This window comes from Scyliorhinus torazame, chromosome 3, assembly GCF_047496885.1.
Source record: "Scyliorhinus torazame isolate Kashiwa2021f chromosome 3, sScyTor2.1, whole genome shotgun sequence".
NCBI lineage: Eukaryota > Metazoa > Chordata > Chondrichthyes > Carcharhiniformes > Scyliorhinidae > Scyliorhinus > Scyliorhinus torazame.
In genome coordinates, this window is record NC_092709.1 from 284,784,523 (window position 1) to 284,811,797 (window position 27,275).

General features: G+C 45.6%; 1 protein-coding gene across 13 annotated transcripts in view; it reads right to left on the bottom strand.

Moving 5' to 3' along the window:
* nedd4l (NEDD4 like E3 ubiquitin protein ligase) overlaps window positions 1-27,275 on the bottom strand; it is a 635,409-nt gene that overhangs the window by 108,300 nt on the left and 499,834 nt on the right. For 10 of the 13 annotated variants that reach the window (XR_011940295.1, XR_011940294.1, XR_011940293.1 and 7 more), the window contains 2 exons: window positions 15,696-15,764; window positions 208-339 (listed from right to left, as the gene is read on the bottom strand). Coding sequence is in view for 7 of the 13 variants with exons in the window: in XM_072497353.1 (XP_072353454.1) it covers window positions 208-339; window positions 15,696-15,764 (201 nt within the window). In the remaining 6 variants the exon portion in view is untranslated. Of the gene's footprint in view, window positions 1-207; window positions 343-15,695; window positions 15,765-27,275 lie in introns of all 13 variants that reach the window. The other 3 variants (XM_072497348.1, XM_072497352.1, XM_072497351.1) reach the window with 3 other exon arrangements.

The window sequence follows — 27,275 nt, forward strand, 5'->3', positions numbered from 1 at the left end:
TCATGGGTAACTGCATAGGACAACTATGCAAACACTTTCTCTTCTCGGCATGACTTGCAATATCCTAAATAGAAAAATTAACTCAGACAGAGAAAGCAACACAAGTCCTACTGAACCAGCAAAGAAGCTCTGGAAATAAAAAAGAATCATAGGGCCTGTTATCTCAATGTTGTCTTGCTCTGCAGAGTGGTAGGACAGTCTTCGTACCTGCACAATTGGACGAGTCCAAGTAGTAGTTCTGTTGTTATGGTTTACATAATAGGAACGCCCCTTTGCATCTTTCCGCTCTTCCCATCCTGGTGGCAAGCCAGGTGTTGTGAGCATGTAGGCTGCTGGTGACTGCTTGTGCAAGATGATTAAATTTGTTAGCGTTCCAGTCAATATATAAGGTTATATGCTTAACTATTAGAGCTCAATGAACAGGCAACCAATAGCATTTTACATAACCCAAAATGAAAGGATACAAACATCCTTCACGAATCCCAATAAATTTTCTGACAAAGGTGGCAGCCGGAAAGATCAGTCACCAGGCTACCATACCCTTTGGCTGACTCTTTATGAAAGTAATTCATTTGAACTCTTCAGCATAGCCATTTAAACTCAACCCTCTTCTGTTCTTCAGAGTTTACCCTTATTAATTCTTGCAGTACAAAGCAAGAGGGTTCTACTTCCTGAATGCACCAAATTTGATGAAAGGTTACACTTGATACTTCAACATCTTCCTCTTTCCAATAACAACTTTCAAATAAGAAATCAATAAACATTTGAAAATTAAGAGAGTATTGACAACGTAGAGGTGGATGGAACTAAATAGATAGCTCTTTCAGAGAGACAGTATAGATGTGAAGGTCTAAAATGCTTCATTCCATGTGGCAAAATTCAGGATTTAGAATTCATGGAATTCATAGAATTCTATGAAGTCTAAACCTGAATTTTTACTGACCTGCCATGCACAATCAGGTTTTATTTCACATTTCAAGCTTTTGTGTTTTTTCTTGACAATGCAGTCCAAAATAACAATTGACCTCAAGGTGCTTCTGATTAGCTAGAACAAATACTTCATTTTCAAACTGACTGCTGAAGATTCTCATGCATCGCGAAGGGACTTTGAAAAATACCGCAGCTAATTTAAAATCACCCAATCTGCCGATTTTAAGTGGGAATTGCATTCAGTACAATTATGTTATCCATCTGAGATTTGTTCATGTAATCCTCCAAATTCACGATGCTGAACAGACCGACCAAACATTCGGATTAATTTTTCACTGTTGCCAATACTAAAAGGAAAAATTGATAATTTGCATTCCACAGCGAATTAACTTTTGTTTGGAGTGCAATCACACAGTAGTCGGTTAGTAGTCCCACAAGCAACAAATGAAATGAACGACCAGTTGATGATGTGGGTTGGTGGTGGGGGTGTGGGGGGGGGGGGGGGGGTGTGCAAGGTGAGGTAGCAAAACCCAGCAGGAAAAAATGGGGAGCAACAGAAAAAGGGGGGAAAGGAGGGGGCGGTCAAGGAGAGAGGAGGTGGAGGAGAGGAGATAGGGAGAATTGTATGCTGAGCCAGACGACGGCGACAGACGGCGATAGAGAAACCCAAGAAGAAACCTTTGTGACTGTACAATAAATGAAAACAAACGGCAATGTAGATATAACTTTGAAAATGGCAATAAAAAGATTTTTATTAAAAGTATTTAAATGAGGCTCCCGCCCTTTGTGAGTGTGAATCACTGGTTAGAATCGCAGTCTCCGATTACCGCAGGACTTTTTGCCCTCGCCCTGTTCTCGCTGATGGCTAATGCGGGTTGAAAATCACTCCCGTTAATTCTGTTTTCCCTCTCTGCACAGATGCTGCCAAATATTTCCAACCTTTTTCTTTCAGACTAGCTCCTTGAAAGAGCTATCTAATTTAGCCCACTTCCCTTTTCAGGTTTATATCCATTTCCCTTTTGAAAGTTACCACTGAAACTACTTGCACCACCTTTTCAGGCGGTGCACTTCAAATCATAACAACCTGTGTCATAAAATACATATCATCCTCATTGGTTAATTATCTTAAATTTGTATCCCGATTACCAAGCCTCCTGTCGATAGAATTGTAGAATTTACAGTGCAGAAGGAGGCCATTTGGCCCATCGAATCTGAACCAGCTCTTGGAAAGAGCATCTTACTTAAGCCCACGGTTCCACTCTATTCCTGTAACCCACCTAACCTTTTTGGACACTAAGGGCAATGTATCACGGTCAATCCACCTAACTTGTTCATCTTTGGGTAGAAACAGTTTCTAGCAGCAAAATGATGCTAGAATTTAAACACCTGCACCAAATCTCCCCTGACATAATTTAGAAAAGTAATTAGAAATAGTGGGCTTGATTTACCCACCTTGATCGCCCAGCGTAGATTTGGGCGCGCTGGTGAAATAGCAAGAAAAGCCAAATCGAGATTCGTGCCGGGCGCGAATCAGTTCGATAACTAACCTGCCTGCTCCCGATGGCGAGTTCCAGATCACGGCCAAATATGGCGAGCATATCATTAACACTCAATTGCATTAATTTCCATATCATTGGTGAGATTGAAGTCGAATGTAACGTCCTCATGGGAATTAACCGGCTCCCCAGTGAGAAATCACATGGGCATCGTTTAGTACTCCTTTTTAAAAACACAAAGTTGATGCAATGGCTGCCGAGGGGAACTGAGCTGCTGCCCCAGGGGGTTCACCTCAGGAGGTGGGCCTTGTTGGGGGGTGGGGGGGTGGAATAATGTATTCCAGGTTAGGGGTCGTTCCTGGGCCAGTGGGGGGGGGGGGGGGGGTGTAGGTGAGGGGCCTTCTGTCTGAGAGGTCGTCAGGCCATCTTTAAATACTGTAGAGTCCCATAACATGGGCAACTACAGCTGTTTCCTGTCTGTCTGACCAAAAACGTCCAGGACAGAGCTCTGTTCTTGGTTAAATGCTGAAGATCACTGCAACTCGGTTTGATTGCAAGCAACCTCGAGCTTCACAGCTGAAGGCTATTGCTAATAAGGAATTGGCCTTGTTATTTGTGAAAGCATTCACTGCTGCAGGTTGTGTTGCTGCTTGCTCCTGCTTGTGGCTGCAGATACCTGGATGCTGCTGTTACTGTTTCCTTCCTTTTCTGTAGCCAGAAAAAAACAACAATTGTTTCTAAGGTACCTGGGTCGTATGGGTGCAGCAGGCAATTCTGTTTGAAGCAAGAAAACGCTGCGGGACTTGTTGCGTGACATTGATCCAAGTGGGCCACCTGATGGCGCTGTTGTAGAAATGATTTTCAGATTGCTGGTGAGTGCTACATGCACCTGGCAACATCACATCACAACCGGTTAAACATGTTGGAAGGCAGGATGTTTAACTACACTTTGTGCGCCAGCCGAACATGTGGATGGCAGGATTTGGTTCCGGTGAGATGCCGGAGAAGGCTGGAGGCGGCACTCCAAGTACAGGGGGCCCATCCGGCTGCCCATTAGTCCAAGGAGGAACCCAGAGGAAGAGCTAGCAACAGCTCAAGGTACTCAGGCATCATTGGTCTTTCGAGGAGATGACGGACAGCATGAGCCGCAGGAGACTCTGTCTAAACAAAGAGACAGTGTGGCACCTGTGCCACATCCTCATGGACTTGGCACCCTGTGGAGGAGGAGAACATCCGTTCCTAGTATCCGTGAAGGTCACCGCAGACTTAAATTTTTATGCAACCTGTTTATTCCAGATCTCGAGCGAGGGCCTGAGCGGCATATCACAAGCTACAGCTCACAAGTGCATCCATGAGGTCACAGGTGCCCTGTATGCCTGGGCATCAGACTTTATCAACTTTGAGCTGGACCAGCACTACAACAAGATATCCAGGCTGCAGGATTCTCCGCCATCGCGAAGCTGCCCCAGGTCCAGGGGGTAATTGATAGCACGCATGTCACTTTGCGCGCACCGGGGCATTAGACAGTGGCCTTCATTAACAGGAAAGGGTTCCTCACCCTGAATGTTCAACTCGTGTGTGACCACCACCTTAGGATCATGCACATGTGTGCACGCTTCCCAGAGAGTGTATATGACAGCTACAATCTGGGAGACTTGGAGATCCCCAACATCTTCGAGGACCACCCCAGGATGACGGTTGGCTCCTGACTGATGGCCCCAGTGCAGAAGCTGGAGACCAAGGCAGATACCCAATATAATGAGGGCCCCTGTTGCTACCCGTGCTGCCATTAAGCAGTGCATCGGACTGCTCAAAATGCAGCTCTGCTGCCTGGACTGTTCTGATGGTGCACAACAGCACATCCCCCAGAGGGTCTCCTGCTTTGTGGTGCTCTTCTGTGCCCTCCGCAACCTGACACAGCAGCGGGGTGACGTGCTGGGGAGGGGGGACAGTGATATGCGGCCTCGTCTGAGGAGGCGGCGGACCAGGTGGGGATGGAGGACAAGCCCGGAGAGGACCCACAGGTGGCGACGGAGGACACTTGGCAAGGGTCTGGCATGCCCAGAGGAGCAGGGAGGCCCTCATCACCACCGTATTCCCATTAAACGAGGGCAGGGGGAGGTAGGGCAACAGGGGATGATGGTGCAGGCAGGCCCGCTGTGAAGATTACCATTGCAGAGGCGTCACATGTATCCGGCGTAACATGTTTTAATAGTGAACACTGAACATTTCCATTTCCCCTAGCAACACATAGTGGCCCCCCCCCCCAGTGTTCCTCAATCTTCTTGATCTTATATGGTCAAGTGCTGCGCCTAAGTGTGTCCCCAGGATGCACATTAGAGGTGGAGGTGGCCTGCTGCTTTTCACCCCCTGTGGCCTTTGATGCTTTTCGCAAATGTCCTCTGGAGGGTTTGGAGCCGGGGGGCCCCGGCCGACATTCCGGTGTCACTGGTTTCGCCGTGCCAACCTGTTCTGCCCGTTGCCCTCGTGATGTGCCAGTTGCAGGATGGGGGGCATTCAGAAGAACTGAAAACCGCCATCGTCTCCTTGGTGGCAGATCCGGGTTGGCCTCCAGTGCTTCCTCCTCCCTGGGGGTCTCCATGGGATGGAGGTGCAGCTGGAGGGAGCTCCAGGGGCCTCTGTGTCATCTGGTCCAATCAGTCCTGATGCTTCCCAGTTGACTGCATCATGGTGTCGGCACCCTCAACGATGTTCCTCCGTGACTGGGCCACATTCTGCAGTACCCCAACAATGTCCACCCATGATTGGGAAACAGCTCTCAGCCATGGTCGTCACAGACTGAGCCATGCCTTGGGCGCCACCACTCAAGACGCTGGCCTTGTGCTGCAGGTGTTCCATTGCGGTTCCCACCCTTGCATTTTAGCCTCGGTGCCACGTATTATCAACATCATCTCCTGCACCCGTAGCCTTTGGGACCCCTCCAATCAGCTATGCACTCTCTGGAATGTCGCTGGCATCCTCTACTGAATCTCATGGATGTGTCCTTGCATTTGCATCGATTCAAGGATAACCTTATCAACATCTGACTGGGACTTAGCTGAGTCCTGGAATCCAGCAGACCTACGAATGTTGACTCCCTTGGATGATCCTGCCTCCACCTTATGTGCATCAGAAGCTGTATTGCCCACCAGATTGTGCCCCAGAAGCTAGTCCATTAATGTCGCCAACTAGGGTGTGTGTATTTGCGCTGGTGGGGACTTCCGGTGGCGGCCATGGAGGAGTAGGTCGCACATTTGATAGCTCCCACCTGTGACAGACTTTTGGACCTTTTTCCCCTGTTTTTTTCCTGATTTTATTGGATAAATCGGTGAAGAGTGTGACAGTGAGGAGAAATCCCCCTCCAGTGTTTGGAGAATTGGACCAGAAGTGGCCGTGTGAGAAGACAAAGTTCTACAAGGAAGACACGAGCAGAGCTGGCAACGCGGGAAAGCATGGCGGAGAGTCTCTCCAAGACTTCAGTGTCTTTTAGTTTACCTCCAGTCTTTTTTCCTGGATTAATGTCCATACATCGTCTGGTGTTTTGAAGTAGAAGTCCCGTTCCTCATGTGTGACCCACAGACGGGCTGGGTACAACATCCACAGACGGGCTGGGTACAACATCCACAGATGGGCTGGGTACAACATCCCGAACTCATCCCCTTCTTAAAGAGGGCCATTTTTGCCTGATTAAACCCAGCTCGCTTCTTGGCCAAATCTGCGCTCAGGTCCTGATAAATGCGCAGCTCACAATTCTCCCACTTGCTGCTCCGTTCTTTCTTGGGGAGAAGGCACAGTGGTCGACGGAGCAGCTGGTGAAGTTTTTTGAAGATTGCTTCGCCAAGCTTAAGGAGGACACACTGGACCCGATCAAGGCTTCGATTGATCAGCTGGTGCAGAATCAAGAAACCCACGGACGAGCGATCCAGGCGGTGGAGAAAAAGGTGTTCGAGCACGAGGAATACAAAACCGTGCTGGAGACCAAGGTGGAGATGATGAATGACCACCAGAAAAGAATGCAGGAGAAGCTGGAGGACCTGGAGAACAGGTCCAGGATGCAGAATCTGAGAATCGTCGGCCTCCTTGAAGGCAGTGAGGGATCGGATGCGAGGGCCTATGTGACGAACATGCTGGAGAAGTTGATGGGGGCTGAGGCGTTCCCTCGGCTTCTGGAAGTAGATAGAGCGCACAGAGCCCTCGCGAAGAAGCCCCGAGCAAACGAGCCTCCGAGGGCGATGGTGGTACGTTTATGCTGATTCCTGGACAAGGAACATGTTCTGCGGTGGGCCAAGAAAGAACGGAGCAGCAAGTGGGAGAATTGTGAGCTGCGCACCGGGAGCACCGGGTCTCGCTTTACGCAGATGACCTGCTCTTGTATATTTCAGATCCGCTGGAGGGGATGGGGGCAGTTATGCAGATCCTCGGGCAATTTGGTAATTTCTCGGGGTATAAATTGAACATGGGGAAAAGCGAGATGTTCGCGATCCAGGCAAGGGGACAGGAGAAGAGACTGGGAGAGCTGCCGCTTAGAATGGTAGGAAAGAACTTTCGGTATCTGGGAATCGAGGTGGCCCAGGAATGGTGGGCACTGCACAAATTAAACCTATCCCAGCTTGTTGAACAAATGAAAGAGGACTTTAAGAGATGGGACATGCTCCCTTTATCACTGGCGGGGGGGGGGGTACAGACCGTGAAAATGACGGTCCTCCCCAGATTTCTGTTAGTCTTTCAGTGCCTCCCCATCTTCATCCCAAGGGCCTTTTTCAAGCAGGTGAATAAGGTTATTGCGGGCTTTGTGTGGGTGGGTAAAGCCCCGCGAGTGAAGAAAGTGTTGCTGGAGCGCAGTCGGGGGGAGTGTGGGTTGGCATTGCCGAACTTTTGCAATTACTTCTGGGCATCTAATATAGCCATGATTAGGAAGTGGGTAGTGGGGGAGGAATCGGTATGGGAGCGGATGGAGGCGGCATCATGTAAAGACACAAGTTTGGGAGCATGGATATCAGCACCTCTTCCGTTCTCGCTGGCCCGATACTTCACAAGTCCGGTGGTGGTGGCGTCTCTGAGAATCTGGGGGCAATGGAGGAGATATAATAGAGTGGAGGGAGCATCGGTTTGAACCCCGATTTATAATAATCATCGGTTTGTACCGGGTAGGCTGGATGGTGGGTTCCGGAGATGGCAAAGGGCAGGAATTAGGAGGATAAATTTGAATTGCCAGCAGGGAATGGGTTTAGGTATTTGCAGGTGCGAGACATCTTGAGAAAGCAGGTCCGGCCTTCCCTCTGCTGCCGCAATGGGGGATACAGGACAGGGTAGTCTCCAGTACCTGGGTAGGAGAGGGGAAGGTATCAGATATTTACCAGGAACTTTTGGATGCGGAGGAAACTGCGGTGGAGGAGCTTAAGGGCAAGTGGGAGGACGAGCTAGGAGGAGAGATATAGGCGGGTCTGTGGCGGACGCCCAAGCAGGGTTAATACATCCTCATCATGTGCCAGGTTTAGCCTGATACAATTCGAGGTAGTCCACCGGGCACACATGACAGTGGCCCGGATGAGCAAGTTTTTCGGGGTAGAGGACAGGTGTGCGAGGTGTGCGGGAAGCCCAGAAAATCATGTCCACATGTTTTGGGCATGCCCGAAGCCTAGAGGTTTCTGGCAGGGTTTTGCTAAGGCAATGTCCACGGTACTAAAAACACGGGTGGTGCCGAGTCCAGAGGTGGCGACCTTTGGAATGTCGGAAGAGCCGGGAGTTCAGGGGGTGAAAGAGGCCGACGTCTTGGCCTTTGCCTCCCTGGTAGCCTGGAGACGGATCCAATTAATATGGAGGGACTCGAAGCCCCCAAGTGTAGAGACCTGGGTTAGTGACATGGCTGGATTTCTCAGTCTTGAGAAAACAAAATTCACCTTAAGAGGGTCAATGGTTGGGTTCACCCGGAGGTGGCAGCCGTTCGTCGTCTTTCTCGGGGAAAACTTGCAAATACCCTAATAAAAATATTTTTTAAAAGAAGCATTTGCGCTGGTGGAAGGTGGGGGTGACAGCTTTGACCCCCTCTCTGAGCTGGTCTCTTGGATGGCATGGGGGGATGACTCCGGATGGCCTGGCCCCATCAGATGGAGATCGTGTGAAAGAGTGAACATGTGGTCAGTGAGAGGGAAGAATCATTTTGTCTGACATGAACTCACTTGAGACAGGTCATCTGGGTGAAGGGGCAGTGGATCCTCACCAATGAGGTGCAGGCTAACCTCGCTGTTGGTGACGCTCTCTCCTCGGACAACCCCGCGATTTCCATCGCCTGTTCCTCGTAGGGAGTGAGGACTCAGATCTTTGACACTCCGCCCCCCATCTTGGCTTTTTGTCACGTATTATGGGCTATAGCAGGCCCTATGTGTGGGCACCAATAACTGGACATGAAGGGGTTATGCCGGTGGGTGGCAGGGGGTGCTTAGGGACAAGCACGAAGATTGAATGTGGGGAGGGTGCGAGGTGTCATCCAGTGATTTGTTGGGGGGAGGGGGTAGGTGGTAGACAGCCACCGCCACCGAGGTGGTTGAACAGATGTCCCGTCTCTCATTCACTGCATTGAGAAGCCTGCCCAGGTCAGCATCCCCAATACTAGAAGCAGGTCTACGCGCAGCCATACATGTGTGTTGACTAGGAATGAGTGGTGAGGGAGCATTTAAATTCAGCTCTCCCTTATAAGTGGCAAGAGGCTGAGACGAGAGTCTGGTGAATCAGACTGAGGGACGGCCAGTAATGGAGAGATGCTCATGGGGGCTCATTTTCAGCGCTAAGTGCTGTTAAATATGAGCTGCAATCTCATTGAGAAACACCCTACCAATCGTAGCCAAAATGACATTTAAAATGTCATTAAAAACATTAAACATTAAACCGTGCATTTTTAAAAAACATAAATTTAGAGTACCCAATAATTTTTTTTCCAATCAAGGGACAATTTAGCATGGCCAATCCACCTAACCTGCACATCCTTTTGGGTTGTGGGGGTGAAACACATGCAGACACAGGGAAAGTGTGCAAACTCCACACGGACAGTGACCTGGGGCTGGGATCGAATCCGTGTCCTCAGCGCCGTAGGCAGCAGTGCTAACCACTGCGCCACCATTGTAGCCACCTAAATTGGCCAACTCCCAATTTAAAATGGCGAATGGCAAAGGCTGATGGGAAAGTCAGCCAACACAGGCAGAAACCAGCAGGTGCAGGTTTGCTGTGTATTTAACTCTGCAAAAGGCCAGACAACATCGACACCAGCGACCATCAGCATAACAATGTAGCAGCCATCTACATACTGATGAGCAATCCCCGGGAACAATAAGTAACATTTGGGACACACAAAGCAAAGCCAGACTCCTCGGCGCCAGCAGGAGCCAACACAAAGGAGTTGAACGAGCACCTCAAGGCCACCCATCGATCAGGGAACCGCTCCAGTATTGGAGAAATCGAACCAAGCGATTGGGACAAAGTCCAATCACTTGGGACCAGGTACAGGGTCCGCCCCGAAAGGCGGGAAGCCCCTGGGGACTATAAGAGTTAAGCCCCAAGTTCAACTCGCTCTCTTCAGCCCTCTCTTCGTCCTGCCCGGGTCACCCAGCAACACAAACCAACACTGACCGTGACCGGTGCAGTGACCGCCGTCAGAAGTAAGTCTTAATTCAACGCTCGCTACGAGATAGGCGCTCCTAGCTATCAATCCGTACCAACTTCGAATCCCACAGACTCAGAACCCGAACGAAAGGCCATTTGTTCCCCTGACCTTGTGGGCCAGTCCGAAGTTAAGTATAGGCCTGTTAGTTGTAGAAGTAGCTTAGACGTAGAATTTGTGCATGAGTAGCGATTACTGTGTATAATAAATGTGCTTTGATTTGAATCTTACTAATCGGTGTATTGGGTTATTGATCATTACTCGGACTTGAACCTCGTGGCGGTATCATAAAGATACCTGGCGACTCGAGAGCAAAGGTAATAAAACAGAGCAATTGAACCAACGGGGAAAGTTAGCAACACCATGCTGCCCAAAATGTTTTAATTAATGTAAAACACTGTTGAAGGATTAAGACCGTATTGCACTGGAACTTCCCATGTTGAAAGCAGTAGAAAAAAAGTTGAGATAAATCAAGCTAGTGGTTGGGTATCACTAAAACTGGTCTGGAAAAAAGTGTACAGATTCTTTGATCAAATGAAGACTTAAAATGGCAAGGAGTCCCACAGCTTTGATCACCTAGGATAGAATGAGTAAGAATGGTGCACAGCGCATTAAACAGTGATTTCAACAAAGTGAGAAAACAGTAAGGCAATGGAAAGGTTCTGAGGGACAACAGTTGTATGAATAGACTGATTAAATAAAGAAACGTTGTGAAGGAGATCGGCAAATTGGATGCCATTTGTGAGAAAGTGAAAAATGTTCAGAGAAGGTTTTGTCTTGTCCTGTTCAGGAGTGTAAGAAAAGTGTTAGAAATGGTTTCCAGAACTGCTGGGCAGGTGCAGCTGAAGGATAGAAAGTTAATAATGAATTTCCTCTACAAATCTGAAATTTAACTTCAGTGACATCAAAAAGAAGTGCCACCCACGTTCTATTTTCCCCTGTTCATGCTATGACTGAAAATTTAAAGTTCATCCCATCACTGCTGGAGGAGCTGCATCTCAACACCGTACCAACATACCTTTGAATAGCAACTTGAAGTAGAAACTAGAGCTTTAAAGGGGGACTGAGCTATATCACCATATTTAGCTGCACAGAGGAAAATAGTTCTCAATTAACAAAATTCTACCCATCTCACCAATTTCAAATTTACTTTAGGCTATTAATCAAACAGACAAAACAAATCACAAATATTTCAGTGATTAAAATTAGGCATCTTAATGACATCATTTTTTCAGCATCTTTAAAAAAAAACCTAATATTTTTATTAAACATAACCTAGACACTAATAAACTACCGCCACGAGGTTCAAGTCCGAGTAATGATCAATAACCCAATACACCAATTAGTAAGATTCAAATCAAAGCACATTTATTATACACAGTAATCACTACTCATGCACAAATTCTACGTCTAAGCTACTTCTACAACTAACTATACATGTAGAGCACACTCCCTCAGAAGAAGGGTAGTTTATTAGTGTCTAGATTATGTTTAAGTATAGATTGATAAGATGGTTACTGTGCAAATGGAGGCTTTTAGACCTGTGGTACCCATGATAATTTTCTGCAAGGGTATGTCAGCAAGACCCACTCCCCACCCTTTCCACGTTAGCCCAGTTACATTTTTCCCTTCAGGTGCTTATCCAATTCCCTTTTTAAAGCCTCAAATGTACCTGCCTCCACCACACTCATAGTGCATTCCAGATCCTAACCATGCTCGGTGTTTAAAAAAAGGATTTTCTTCCCGTCTCCATGTCTTCTTTTGCCAATCACCTTAAGTCATTGTTCTCTGCTTCTCGAGCCTTCTGCCAATGGGAGCAATTACTCCGTCTACTAGGACCAGAGCCTTTCATGATTGCGAACACCTCTCGCAAATTTCCTCTCAATTTAACTCCTCTCTGAGGAGAGCAATCCCAGCTATGACAATCTCTCCACATAGCTGAAGTTCCCCATCCCCAGAAACATGCTCATCAATATTTTCTTCACCGTATCAAATTATCACATCTGCCGAAAGTGTGATGCCAATGATTGGATAGAATATTCCAGTTGAGGCCAAACCAGTGTTTTATAAAGGTTCGCCAGAATTTTGCTGCTTTTGTACTAAATACCTCGATCTAGAACGCCTGGGATCCAATATATTTCATTCTTTTTATAAACTTAGAGTACCCAATTATTTTCTTTTCCAATTAAGGTGCAATTTTGCGTGGCCAATCCACCTAACCTGCACATCTTTGGGTTGTGGGGTGAGACCCAGGCAGACACGGGGAGAATGTGCAAACTCTACACGGACAGTGACCCAGAGCCGGGATTCGTACCCGGGTCCTCAGCGCCGTAGGCTGCAGTGCTAACCATTGTGCCACCCCTCAATATGTTTAATAACCTCATTCTCTACCTACTCTGTCACCATAAATAATTTGTGCAAAGGTGCCCCAGACCCTCCTGTTCTTCATTTAGAATTCTATTCTTTATTTTGTGTTGCCTTTCTATGAAAAGGGGCTGCTCGAAACCGCTCAATCAAAAAGGCATCGTTCCACACCTTTCCACCAAAAGCTATTGCTTCACAGTTCAATTTCTGTGATGTTAATTGAGGGATAAATATTAGCCAGGACATCAAAGTTAATTCCAGTTCCCTTCTAAGAAGTAGCATCATGGGATATTTTACACCCACCCACAAAGGTAGATGGGATCTCAGTTTAAAGTCTTGGCACGCCCAACAGTGTATCGTTCCCTCAGTACTACACTGTACTGTCAGCAAGTGTAGTGGAACAATGAGTAGATTTCTCTTTTTTTTCTCCACAGGACATGGGCACCACCAGCATTAATTGCCATTCCTAATTGCAGTTACAAAGGTGGTGCTGAGTTGCCTTCTTGAACTGCTGCAATCCATGTGATGTAAATATATCCCACAGTGCTGTTAGAGAGAGAGTTCCAGGATTTTGACCCAGCCACAGTGATGGAACAGAGATATATTTCCAAGTTAGGATGGTGTGTGGCTTGCAGGGGAACTTGCAGCTGTGATGTTCCCAGGTATCTGCTGCCCTTGTCCTTCTCAATGGTAGCAGTCATGGGTTTGGATGGTGCTTTGAAGGAGCCACAACTCCATAAATAAAAACTAATAGAATCTTGAAATATATAAGGCCATGGAGTATAAGAGGGAAGAAGGAATACCAAATTTACAAAAAACACTGATTGGACCACAATTTAGAGCATGGAGGGCAATTTAATGGCTCCCATTATCAAAAGGGCATGCAAGTCATAGAGAGCTTTGACATCCAATGGCATTACCATCGCCGAATCCCCCACAATCAGCATCCTGGGGGTTACCATTGATCAGAAAAATGAACTGCACTAGCCATATTAATACTGTGGCTACCAGGGCAGGTCAAAGGCTAGGAATCCTATGATGGGTAACTCACCTCCTGACCCCCCAAAGCCTGTCCACCATCTACAATGCACGAGTCAATGGTGTAATGGAATACTTTCAACTTGCCTGGATGGGTGCAGCTGCAACAACACTCAAGAAACTCAACACCATCCAGACAAAGCAGCCCACTTGATTGCTCCTCCTTCCACAAACATTCAAACTTCCACCACCGACGAACAGTGACAGTCGTGTGTACCATCTACAAGGTGCACTGCAGTAACTCGTCAAGGTTTCTTAGACAGCACCTTCCAAACCCACGACCGCTACCATCTAGAAGGACAAGAGCAGCAGATACCTGTGAACCCCATCACCTGGAGGTTCCCCTCCAAGTCACTCACCACCCTGACTTGGAAATATAACGCCGTTCCTTCACTTTCGTTGGGGCAAAATCCTGGAATTCCCTCCTTAACAGCACAGTGGGTGTGTCTACACCTCAGGAACTGCAGCGGTTCAGGAAGGCAGCTCACCACCACCTTCTGAAGGGCAACAAGGGATAGGCAATACATGCTGGTCTAACCAGTGGCGCCCACATCAATGCATCAATGTTATTTTATTAGGATAATTCAATGGCTAGGAAACTTTTGTTATGATAAAGACTTGAGATATTGACAGTACTTTCACTTGAGTAGTATAAAGATCTATACATAGAATCCCCACAGTGCAGAAGGAGGCCACTCAGCCCATCAAGTCTGCACCAACCCTATGAAAGAGCCCCTATCTAGACCCAATCCCCCCTCTTGCCCCTATCACACCACCTAACCGTTGGCCACTAAGTGGCAACATTAGAATGGCCAAATCACCTAACCTGCATTTATCTTTGGACTGTGGAAGGAAACCGGAGCCCCGGAGGAAACCCACACAAAACACGGAGAGAACGGGCAGTCTGTACAAAGTCACCCAAGGCCGGAATTGAACCTACGTCCCCGGTGCCGTGAGGCAGCAGTGCTAACTACTGTGCCGCCACTACCAACTATGAAGGTCTTTGATGACGATCTGCTGAATCTCCTTCCTCATCTCTAATGATTGGGATCTCAACAAACATACTTCAAAATAAAGGTCAGCATCAAAGATACATGCTGGCAACCAAAGGGTTAAAAGCAAGTTCAGAGCACCTCCTGAAACATATTGCCATCCAATTTGATTCAAATGTAAATAGCAACTTACAAATGGATTCCACTGAACTAGGATTATTAATAATGGGCGGAAACTGCAGCAAATGAAATAATACTCGCCTGTAAATATCAAACATCGAACATCCATTGAGAGTATCTGACTGTCCACAACTGGATTCTATATCAAAGTTAAGTGTAAAATGAAGGAGAGTGGATCTTTCTCTTAGACTACGATGTCTACATTGGTCAACAATACTTGTAAAGGTAAATGTGAACAATAAAGGCAACATCAGCAGATAGACAATCAAACATCCAGACTATTAAAGGCGCTAACTCTTCATCAGTCACATTTCTGTTCAGTCGACCCCTAAAAATGCTCACGTGCAAAACTGAGGAAATATTTTGAAAAAATCATCACCTACAGATACAAAAGGCCAGAGATTTCACAAACTTATTTTTTTTAAAATTCCTGTCTAATGTCTGTCCTTCTTTCTTTCTAGCTTTTGAAAACTGGTTCAAATAAACTCTGCTGGAATTGCACCATAGACACATTCTACGGCAAATAATGTTGCATTGGTGCCTCTCATACTTGTTAATTTACATCGGCAAGTCCTGGTCACACCCCAAATAATTAATATGTATAATTGCAAGAGCCTTAAGACTATTAGATTACTTCCTTAAACTTAGCTGTACATTATTATGATCAAATCCTTTTGCTTTTCAATGCCTATTTGGGCCAGCTTTTGTGTTCCAAGAGTCCTTTATGGAAGTATAGGTTTGAAAACAACATTACTTGTTTGGAGAGGCCAGTGAGTTGCCCAGTCTCAGGCTATTGATGCATTCTAAATGTTGCTCATTGAAATTCAACTCACTTAGAGTTTTGACTCAATAACCTTTAAAATCAATCACATTGATGACAGCTGAAAATAATGGAAAGGTAAAATAAAAAAACCGAAAAGTGTGATCATAATTCTTTGCAACTAACTGATTTGATAGACAGCAAAATTCTTCAATCTAATTATTATTTACCAAATAAGTGGAGTCTAAAAAAATTATATTTGTTGATACTGAATGAATTACCGTCAGTTCATTTGGTTGTTCACTGCCAGTAACAGTTGAAGAACGAGGTCGTCGCGATGGGGTGGCCTGCTGATAAATTATAATTTTTAAAAATACTTTACCAAATAAAAAACTCTGAAACACAATAAAAGGATGAATACAGAGATAGGAATTAAGAGGTGATTTTAAAGAGTGAAAAATGAAAAATATGAAAAATAGAATTTTTTAAAAATTCCTACAAAAGGAAAAAAACTTGAACACAACATTCGTACTTTAGATTTTCAGCTCAGTGGCCCAGTATACACTTTGTAATTAAACTTGTGGAAATCTAATTTTCCTACCTGCCTTTTAAAAAAAAAAAAAGGTGTACTCACTGGCATTGTGTGTGAACCTAATGCCACACCACAAAAGCATTTAAGTAATCAAAATTTGAATGATGCACCTTGTCGAAAAGTATGGTAGAGCCCAAAGCCGCAATTTAGTTGATGCAGATGAAAAGAAAGATTTTTTTCTTTTTAGATGCAAATGATAACAGAAGTAACAGTGTCAAAACTTTTCATGCAGTATTAAACAATCTGCAGAATACTGCATGTCAAAGTTTCTGAAATAGTTCAAAAAGTTGTTCCAAATTGTCAGACACATGCCAAAAAGAAATTGTCAGCAATCATGTCAATCTAAAAATACCAAAGTAGTACGTTCTGCCATTAATTTGAAAATCCTTCATATCTCTGATGTCAATTCAATTCCCTTTGCCTTACAAAATAGAAACTAGTCTTCAAATGATGTGTAAATTCATAAGGATCTGGATTATTTAATGTTATCTTCATGTTAAAGGAACTATAGATTTTTAAGGTTGCACTGGTATTTCTGCTAAACATTCAACAATAATTAAAGGTCGAATACATCATTTCATGTTTTCTTTGGGTAAAATGGGCAGGCAGCCGTTTGTTTCATTTTCATTCCTTTATGTACCATAATATTTTACGGTCCAACAATTTAGTGACAGGAAGCAGATCTTTTCGGCAGTATATTCAACTGCTAATGGGTTTGTTGCAGCTATCACAATTGATAATGGACTTCAAAGGTGATAGAAAGGTGGACTTCAAATGATAGAACTCATCAGAAAATAGAACAACTGCAACCGAACAAATTACAACAGTCAATTCCTGGACTTTAAAGAATTGTGCTGAAAAGAAGTCCAGGTCTCTCCTGATACTATGGAGACATATGGTGGCACGGTGGTTAGCACTGTTGCCTCATAGCGGCAGGGACTGGGTTCAATTCTGGTCTTGGGGGACTGTCTGTGTGGAGTTTGCATTTACTCCCCATGTTTGCGTGGGTTTCCTCCGGGTGCTCCGGTTTCCTCCCACAGTCCAAAGCTGTGCAGGTTAGGTGGATTGGCCTCGCTAAACTGCCCCTAGGTGGGGTTACGGGGATAGGGAAGGAGATTGTGCCTAGATAGGATGTTCTTTCAGAGGGTCGGTGCAGACTTGATAGGCCGTATAGCCTCCTTCTTCATTGTTAGGATTCTATGATTCGATACTGTACTACAGCAGTGCACCTCTTGGTCAGGAGACAATACGTGACACTGATTTTGGAATGCCCTATTTCCAAACTATGGATATCAAAGAGATGACAGCAAAGAGAAAAATCAGAGACCCAACAAAAAAAATAAATGAAATAAGATAATGTGTTGTCAACAGTCAAGCAATTTTGTGACTTCCTAAGTACATTCAGTTTCAAGGGCACTGTCTTCACTCACAGGCTGAGTTGCTACCTGGAACTTCTCAATGCCAGCCAGTATATTACCCCAATATTTTAAAGAGTGATTCTTGCCATATTGTTACATTGGCCATAAGTCAAACCCAAAAAGTCCATAACTGGCAGAAAGAACAAATTTGCATTTACATAGCACCTTCTATGATCACAGAAAATTCCAAAGAATTTTACTTAAGTCCTTTGGAAGAAACACAGAGCAAGATTCCATAAAAAGCAATTAAATGAGGACCCAATAAACAGTCATAATGGTGTTTGTTAGCTGAGGGATATGTATCATGGGAAATTCAACATTCACCGGAGGGGGCAAACATGGCATTTGTTTAACATCTCATCTGTAATAATATATAGGTTGAGAATATAGAAAATGTCTTCATGTCTGAACAATATGTATTTACATATTTACACAATCACCATTTAGCCTACTGGTTACTTTTAAGAAGAAAATGGAGTTACCTAATAGTCTGTCAATCGTTTATGGAAATGAAGAAGTGAATGATCAAAGTGGCATTAAGTTGGTCACCCTTAAGAACTTGAGGCAAGCAAGGTGGTGCATCACTTAGAATTGTGTTTGGTTGAGCAACTGGGAATTCATAGAAAATAGGAGGAGGAGGCCATTTCGCTCTTCGAGCCTGCTCCGCCATTTATTATAATCATGGCTGATCATCCCAGCTCAATAGCTGTTCCAGCCTTCTCCCATATCCTTTGATCCCTTTTGCCCAAGAGCTATATCTAACTTCTTCTTGAAAACATACAGGGCGGGATTCTCCATTGGCTGATGCTGGAATCGCAAAATATGATTGGGCGGAGAATAGATTCCGACGCTAAAATCGTGGCGGGCGCCGATTTGACGCCAAAATGCAATTCTCCATCACCTCGACAGCGGCATCAATGCGGTCTGGAACGCGTGTGCAGTAAACACCATTTGAATGTCATTAGTGGGCCTGGCCCGTTATTTTCCAGGGTTTCCGCGATGCTCCGCCTCCGTTGGGTGCAGTTCACTTGTGCTTTTAAAAATCATGAAACCGGCATCGTGGCTGCTGAGGGAGAGCGAGGTGGGGGGGTACAGAAAGTGTCCAACATCGCCATAGTTTGCTGACAGTTGTGCCCAGGGGGCATCTGCCAGGGCTGGGGGGAATAGCGAGGGGGGTGGCCAGGAGGTGGGCTGTGGGGTCGGGGTGGTTGGGCATGGAACACCATTGTTGTAGCTGTCAAGGCAGCCATGCAGCTGCGCACACCGCTAACAACCCACTGTGAACTTAGGGGTCGCATAGGTGTCCCCCCAGGAGCTGCCCCCCCCCCCCCCCCACCCCACCCCCGAGGTGCCCTCTGACCCCAGCCGACACATCAACTGTATGGGCACGCTCCAGCACAACCAGTGCCATCTTAATGGCTGGGTGAGTGTGTGCGGGGATTGTAATGTATATATGCAGCTGCAGCTTGTCAGCCTCCCGAGTGTCAATCACGGACCTGCCGAATCCCGAACCGTTTTCAATGGAATCGATGGTGTTCCACATGGCGCTGGTGCGAACCCCTCCACAGTTGCTGAATTGATCCAGGTTCGCCGCCAGTTTTGCTGTTGTGAAAGTCCATTAATCCTGCGTCAGTGTCAGCACTTAGTCTCAGGAATAGAGAATCCTGACCCCAGTGTTTTGGCCTCAACTGCTTTCTGTGGTAGCGAATTCCACAGGTTCACCACTCTCTGGGTGAAAAGGTTTCTCCTCCTCTCAATCCTAAATGGCCCGCCCCATATCCTCAGACTGTGACTCCTGGTTCTGGACACACCGGCCATCAGGGACATCCTTCTTGCATCTACTCTGTCTAGTCCTGTTAGAATTTTATAGGTTTCTGGATACAGAACTGGCTAGGCCATAGAAGGCAGAGGGTAGCAATGGAGGGATGCTTTTCTAATTGGAGGGCTGTGACCAGTGGTGTTCCACAGGGATCAGTGCTGGGACCTTTGCTCTTTGTAGTATATATAAATGATTTGGAGGAAAATGTAACTGGTCTGATCAGTAAGTTTGCAGACGACACAAAGGTTGGTGGAATTGCGGATAGCGATGAGGACTGTCTGAGGATACAGCAGGATTTAGATTGTCTGGAGACTTGGGCGGAGAGATGGCAGATGGAGTTTAACCTGGACAAATGTGAGGTAATGCATTTTGGAAGGGCTAATGCAGGTAGGGAATATACAGTGAATGGTAGAACCCTCAAGAGTATTGAAAGTCAAAGAGATCTAGGAGTACAGGTCCACAGATCACTGAAAGGGGCTACACAGGTGGAGAAGGTAGTCAAGAAGGCATACGGCATGCTTGCCTTCATTGGCCGGGGCATTGAGTATAAGAATTGGCAAGTCATGTTGCAGCTGTATAGAACCTTAGTTAGGCCACACTTGGAGTATAGTGTTCAATTCTGGTCGCCACACTACCAGAAGGATGTGGAGGCTTTAGAGAGGGTGCAGAAGAGATTTACCAGAATGTTGCCTGGTATGGAGGGCATAAGCTATGAGGAGCGATTGAATAAACTCGGTTTGTTCTCACTGGAACGAAGGAGGTTGAGGGGCGACCTGATAGAGGTATACAAAATTATGAGGGGCATAGACAGAGTGGATAGTCAGAGGCTTTTCCCCAGGGTAGAGGGGTCAATTACTAGGGGGCATAGGTTTAAGGTGAGAGGGGCAAAGTTTAGAGTAGATGTACGAGGCAAGTTTTTTACGCAGAGGGTAGTGGGTGCCTGGAACTCACTACCGGAGGAGGTAGTGGAGGCAGGGACGATAGGGACATTTAAGGGGCATCTTGACAAATATATGAATAGGATGGGAATAGAAGGATACGGACCCAGGAAGTGTAGAAGATTGTAGTTTAGTCGGGCAGTATGGTCGGCACGGGCTTGGAGGGCCGAAGGGCCTGTTCCTGTGCTGTACATTTCTTTGTTCTTTGTTCTTTGACATCTCTCCTCATTCTTCTGCAATCCAGCGAATATAATATGAACCAACTCAATCCCTCTTCATATGTCAGTACCACCATTCCAGGAATCAGTCTGGTAAACCTTCGCTGCACTCCATCGATAGCAAGAACATCCTTCCTCAGATAAGGAGGCCAAAACAGTAGGCAACATTCCAGATGTGGCCTCACCATTGCCCTGTATAATTGCAGCAAGACATCCTGCTTCTGTAGTCAAATCCTGTCACAATGAAGGCTAACATACCATATGCCTTCTGAACCACCGTTGCACCTGCATGCTTACCTTCAGCGACCAGTGCATGAGGGCACCCACATCTCGTTACACATTCCGCTCTCTCAATTTATAGCCATTCAGATAATAATCTGCCTTCCTGTTTTTGCTAGCAAAGTGGATAACCTCACATTTACCCACATTATAGTGCATCTTTCATGCATTTGCCCACTCACTCAACTTGTCCAAATCATACTGAAGCATCTCTGCATTCTCCTCACAGCTCACCCTGTGAGTTACGTTCTTAAAGAATTCCAGTAGATTAGTGGAACAAGATTTCCCTTTTGTAAATCCATGCTACTCAGTCCAATCCTGCCATTGTTTTCCAAGTGCTCTATTAAATCTTCTATAATGGACTCTAGAAATTTCCCCACTACCAACGTTAAGCTGACTGGTCTATAATTCCCTGTTTTCTCTCTACCACCCTTTCTGAATAGTGGGGCTACATTAACTATCCACCAAACTGTAAGAACTGTTCCAGAGTCGATAGAATCTTGAAAGATGAACACCAATGCATCCACTATTTCTGGGAACACTTCCTTAAGTACTCTGGGATGCAGATTGTCAGGCCCCGGGGATTTATCGACCTTCAGTCTCATCAATTTCACCAATACCATTTCTCTACTTCTACTGATTTCCTTCAGCTCCTCCATCTCACTAAACACTGTTCCCAAAATTTCTGGTATGCTATCAGTATCCTCCTTTGGGAAGACAGACCAAAGTTTGCATTTAATTGGTCAGCCATTTCTTTGTTCCCAATTATAAATTGTTTCTAACTGTAAGGTACCTACATTTGTCTTCACCAACCTTCACCCATACGCTCTCTTTAAATAATGTTCCCCAATCCATCATAGCCAACTCATGCCTCACACCTCTGTTGTTTCTTGCATTTAGATTCAAAACTCTAGTCTCATAATCAACTATGTCACTCTCCATCTCGATAAAGAATTCTATCATATTATGGGTGCTCATTCCCATGGGGCCTCTCACAACTGTATTTCCAATGATTACTTTCTCATTGCACAATATCCAGTCTAGGATGGCCTGTTCTCTAGTTGGTTCCTCAGAAAATCATCCTGTATGCATTCCAGGAATTCCTCCTCTTTGGTATTGTTACTAATTTGATTTGTCCAATTTATAAGCAGACTAAAGTCACCCATAATTACTGATGTCCCTTCATCGCATGCCCCTCTTATCTCCTGTTTAATGCTATTCCCAACATCACCACAACAGTTTGGGGGTCTACATACAACCCCAAAAAGATTTTTTGCTTCTTCGTGCTTTTCAGCTCCACTCATAAATTCCATATCTTTGGAGCCAATCCTTTTCCTCAGTATTGCGTTAATTTCCTCTTTAACCAGCAACTCACCTCCATCACCTCTTCCCTTCTCCCTGTCTTTCCTAAATACTGAATACCCCTGGATGTCCAGTTCCCCACCCTGGTCATCTTGCAGCCATGTCTCCGTAATCCTGACTATGTCATACCAGTTTACATCCATTTCCACGATTAATGCATCTACATTGTGAATGCTTCACGCGTTAAGACACAAAGCTATGAGGTTGGTCTTTTTAAACTTTGCTGGTCCTGTTCCCGCTATTTTATACTGAGACCTTGTTTGATTCTGGCCCTTTATCTTTCTGACCATCACTTTTCTTATTCCCTTGACTGTATTTTATTCTCGTCACTAATTCCCCCACCTCGGACTCCTTGCACAGGTTCCCATCGCTCCCTGCCATTTTAATTTAAACCCATCACAATCACTCTTGCAAACATTTCCCCTAGGACATCAGTCCGAGTTCTTCCCAGGTGTAACTTGTCCTGTTTGCACTGCTCCCAACTCTTCCAGAACTGATTCCAATGTCCCATGCATCAGAAACCCTCTCACTCGCACCATCTCTTCAGCTACGTATTCATCCAATATATCCTGCGTTTTCTACTCTGACAAGCACGTGGTACTGGTAGCAATCCTGAGATCACTACCTTTGAAGTCCGACTTCTAACTTTCTTCCAAACTCCCTATATTCTGCTCTTCATCCTATTTTTATCTATGTCGTTTGTACTAATGTGTACCATGTCCACTGGCTGATTCTCCCCCCCCCCCCCCCCCCCCCACCCCCCTCACAAGGTCCTGTAGCCACTCTGAGACATCCTTGACCCTAGCACCAGGGAGGCAACATACCATTCTGGAGTCTCGTTTGCGGGGAGTCGATGTTCGCACAGTGAGCTGCCCAAGCTCCAGCTGAGAGGCTTGAAACGGAGTAATGGGGCCGCACTATACATCATGGTGGTTTGATTCCACAGGAAGGGTGGTCAGGTGAGTACTCAGTCAGCTAAAGCCAGAGGTGAGATTGAAAGATAGAGGGAACTGGAGGCTTGAATTGTTAAGTGAAAGAATTAGTTCAAGAAAGGAAGCTTGTTTTGCAATAATGATTATTGACTTCCTCTCCTTCCTTTCAAAGTCTTTATATTCTATTCGACTTTTCTTCCTTCTTGAAATGAAAACTAGATATGGTCAAAAAAAATTAATGCACATGTGCAAATGGGCCATTTCAGGATCAACATAGTGGATTGGTTTGGCAAAAAAGGCTCTGCCTCGTTCATAAAGACACCAAATACAATACAACTGACAAATATTTAGCGATATTTTAATTTATTCATTGATGGATTGTGGGCATCACTGGCAAGGCCAGCATTGTTTGCTCTTCTGCAATGGTCCTTGAACAAAGTGGCTTGTTGGGCCACTTCAGAAAGCAGTTAAGATTGCTCTGCATTTGGAGCCACATGTCGGCCAGACCAGGCAAGGGCAGCAAGTCCTTTTCTTCCCTGAAGGGCATCACTGAACAATTTTGGACACCATTCCATGTATTAGGCTATTTTTTAATGTTTTGGTTGAGATACAGTCATGTTTGCTCTGAGTGCCGGGAATGGGAGTTCTAGAGGATTAATCTTAATTTTTAAAAATTCTTTTAAAATATAATTAAATTGCTGGTAATTTTACTAACTTACAAATTGCTGGTAGAAATGTGAAAATCCTTCGGATTTAAAGGAGGTTACAACAGTGCTGCATAGTGGGACTAGACAGGGGAGCAAATTAGGGCAGATAGTGAACCGGTTCAGGCCAGTTTCTTTAAGCAGGAGATTAAGCAGGAGAAGCAGAGGCCATGAAAACAAGCTTGTTCGGTGCTTTGCACGGAGTTCCATTTTTGCTCTGAGTTCCGGGAGTTAATGCAGAGATTCAAAAAGAGCAGGAGTTGCCAAGGACTCATCTGGACAGCGGGCAGAGTTTGAAAAACAATCTAGGAGGCGGTAAGTTAATTGGCTGGTAAGAAACTGCTATTTTGCATTACCTATTCTAAATTGCTTTCAGATTTAAGGTAGAAAGAAAAACATTTTACAGATTAGAAAGACTAAAAACTAGCTGTAAGATTGAAATTTAAAAAAAATTTAGAAACAAATTGAAATAGATGCAGGGCCAGGCGATGTGTTGCACCTGCATGATGTGGGAACTTGTGGACCCCATTGTGGTTCCTAGTGAACACATCTGTAGCAAGTGCTTGTTGCTTGAGAAACTGCGGCTCAAGAGATGATGAGCTGGAGTCCGAGCTTTGGCCGCTGCGATACATCAGGGAGGGGGAATGTTACCTGGATGCTTTGTTTCAGGAGGCAGTCACACCCCTTAGATTTGGCAGGTGGTCAGGGACAGGAGGGTGTGACTATGAGTGAGATAGGTAGAGGGATCCAAGAGGTTGGGCTGCAGGAGCCACAGTTCTTGTTCTTGTCCAACAGGTTCGATATTCTTGCTCTCGATGTGCATGAGAGCGGGGACTGTGGGGAGGATGAGCAAACTGGCCACAGCACTGTGGCACAGGGAGACATTCAAGTGGGGGGGGGGGGTGGAAGAGAAAAGAAATGTAATTATAAATGGGGATTGTATAGTTAGGGGCATGTCATGATATTCAGGTAGACATCATAGCACATACATACTGATGGACAGATCAACGGACCAATCAACACACACACAACACCACAGCCAATCACAGGCAAGAGCATACACAGTACAAAACAGGGAACACAACACTTCCTGAGCATTCCAGCAGGAGACAGCTCAGGGCACAGAGCTCATAGCAAGCCACTCAGACATCCACCATGTGCTGAGTGCCACTACAAGATAGTATTAGGAATAGGTCTACAGATTCTAGGGTTATGATCGAACCTCAGTAACCAGTTTACCACTGTAAATAAATGTTAGCAATAAAACTGAGTTGTACCATTTGCAACCGTGTTGGTTTGTCTGTGTAGCAGAGTACCCAACACATCAGGGCACACTGTTCTCGGTGTCCAGGATTGAGAGTCCCGAAGGTCGTGTTGCTTACCTAGTGCTCGGGTTTGGGATATCTCATCTGGACAGGGGCCGGTTAAGTTCAGTTGGCTAGACGGTTGTTTTGTGATGCAGATCAAGGCCAGCAGCATGGTTCAATTCCCATACCGGCTGAGGTTATTCATGGAGGCCTGTCTTCTCAACATTGCCCCTTGCCTGAGGTGTGATGACCCTCAGGTTAAATCATCACCTCTGGGCTGCCGAGGAACTTGGAGTGGGAGGGGAAAGATCCAGTTGTTGTGGTCCACATAGGTCTGAATGACACAGGTAGAACAAGGATAGAGGTTCTGCTGAAGGAATATGAGCAGCTAGGGACTAAATTAAAAAGCAGAACCAAAAAGGTAATAATCTCCGGATTACTACCTGAGCCACGAGCTAATTGACACTGGGTCAATAAGGTTAAAGAAGTAAATGTGTGGCTCAAAGGTTGGTGTGGGAGAAATGGGTTTGAGTTTGTGGGGAATTCGCACTAGTACTGGGCATGGAGGGAGCTGCCCCGTTGGTATGAATTCACCTGAATCATCATGCTGGGACTGGAACCCTGGCAAATTGCATAACTAGGACTGAAGATAGGACTTTAAACTAAATACTTGGGGGGGGGGGGGGGAAGAGAGATTTCAAGGCATGACTGAGGGTGTTGAAATTGGTGGGTACGATGTTGTGGGGATCACAGAGACTGGACTGCAAGGGGAACAGGGCTGGGATCTAAATATCTATGGATATGGAGCCTATCGAAAGGACAGACAGATGGCAGAGGGGGCGGGGTTGTCTTGTTGCTAAGAAATGAAATGAAATTGATAGCAAGAAGCGATATAGGGTTGGAAGGTGTAGAATCTGTGTGGGTAGAGTTGAAGAATCTCAAGGGTCCCAAGAAAAGGAATTTGTGGAATGTCTGTGAGATGGTATTTTGGAGCAGCTTGTGGTAGAACCCACTAGGGAATAGGCAATTCTACATTTGTTGATGTGTAATGAGGCAGACTTGATTAGGGAACTTAAGGTGAAGGAACTCTTTCGGGGGCAGTGACCACAATATGATAGAATTTATCCTGCAGATTGAGAGGGAGGAGCTGGAATCAGCTGTAACGGTTTTACAACTGAATAAAGGTAACGACAAAGACATGAGGGAGAAGCTGGTCAGAGTCGATTGGAAGGGGAACGTAGCAGGGAAGATGGCGGAACAGCAAAGGCAGGGGTTTTGGGGGATTATTTGGGAGACACAACAGAAATTCATCCCAGGGAAGAGGAAACATGCGAAGGGGAGAAAGAGGCAACCATGGCTGATGAGAGAAGTCAAGGACCGCATAAAAGCAAAAGAAAATGCGTACAAAACGTTGAGAATTTGTGGGAAGTCAGGAGGATTGGAAAGTCTTTAAAAGCAAACAGAGGACAACGAAAAAACAATAAGGGGAAGATGATAAAATACGAGTGTAAGCTAGCTAGTAATATAAAAGAAGATTGCAGGGGGTAGCAGATGAGTGTGAGCGGTGTGGGCGAAGGCCAGCGCACGTGCACATGTTTTGGGGTTGCGAAAAATTGGGAAGATTCTGGGCGGGAGTGTTCGTGGTCTTTGCCAGGATAGTGGAGGAGGAGGTGGATACGGACCCCTTTGGCGGTAATATTTGGGGTTTCAGAGAAGCTGGAGCTCATGGAGAGAAGGAAGGCTGATGTCGTGGCCTCTCTGATTGCATGGCACCAAATTTTGCTGGAGTGGCGGTCGGCATCGCCACCTGGGGTAGCGGCTTGCTTGGGTGACCAGTATGACTTCCGATGGTTAGAGAAGATAAAGTATGAGTTAAGGGGCTCTGCAGGGGAGTTTGAGAAAAGGTGGGAGATGTTTGTGACCGTGTTTGAAGGGCGAAAAAGGGGAAAAATCTGGACAGACTGTATAGTTGATTGCTGGGAAGTATATTTCCCGGGGTGGTTATTTGCTGTAACCTGATTTGATACATGTTTGTAATAAAATACACACAAAAAAAAAGATTGAAAGAGTTTTTTTTCCAATTATATAAAAGGTAAGAGAGAGGCAAGAATGGACATTGGAACAATGGAAAATGAGGCTGGAGAAGTAGTAATGGGCATCAAAGAAATGGCAAAGGAACTGAACAGGTACCTTACATCAGTCTTCATAGTGGAAGACACCAGTAGCATGCCGGAGGTGAATATTGTGGCCATCATTAAGGAGAAGGTGCAGGGGAAGCTGAAAGGTCTGAAG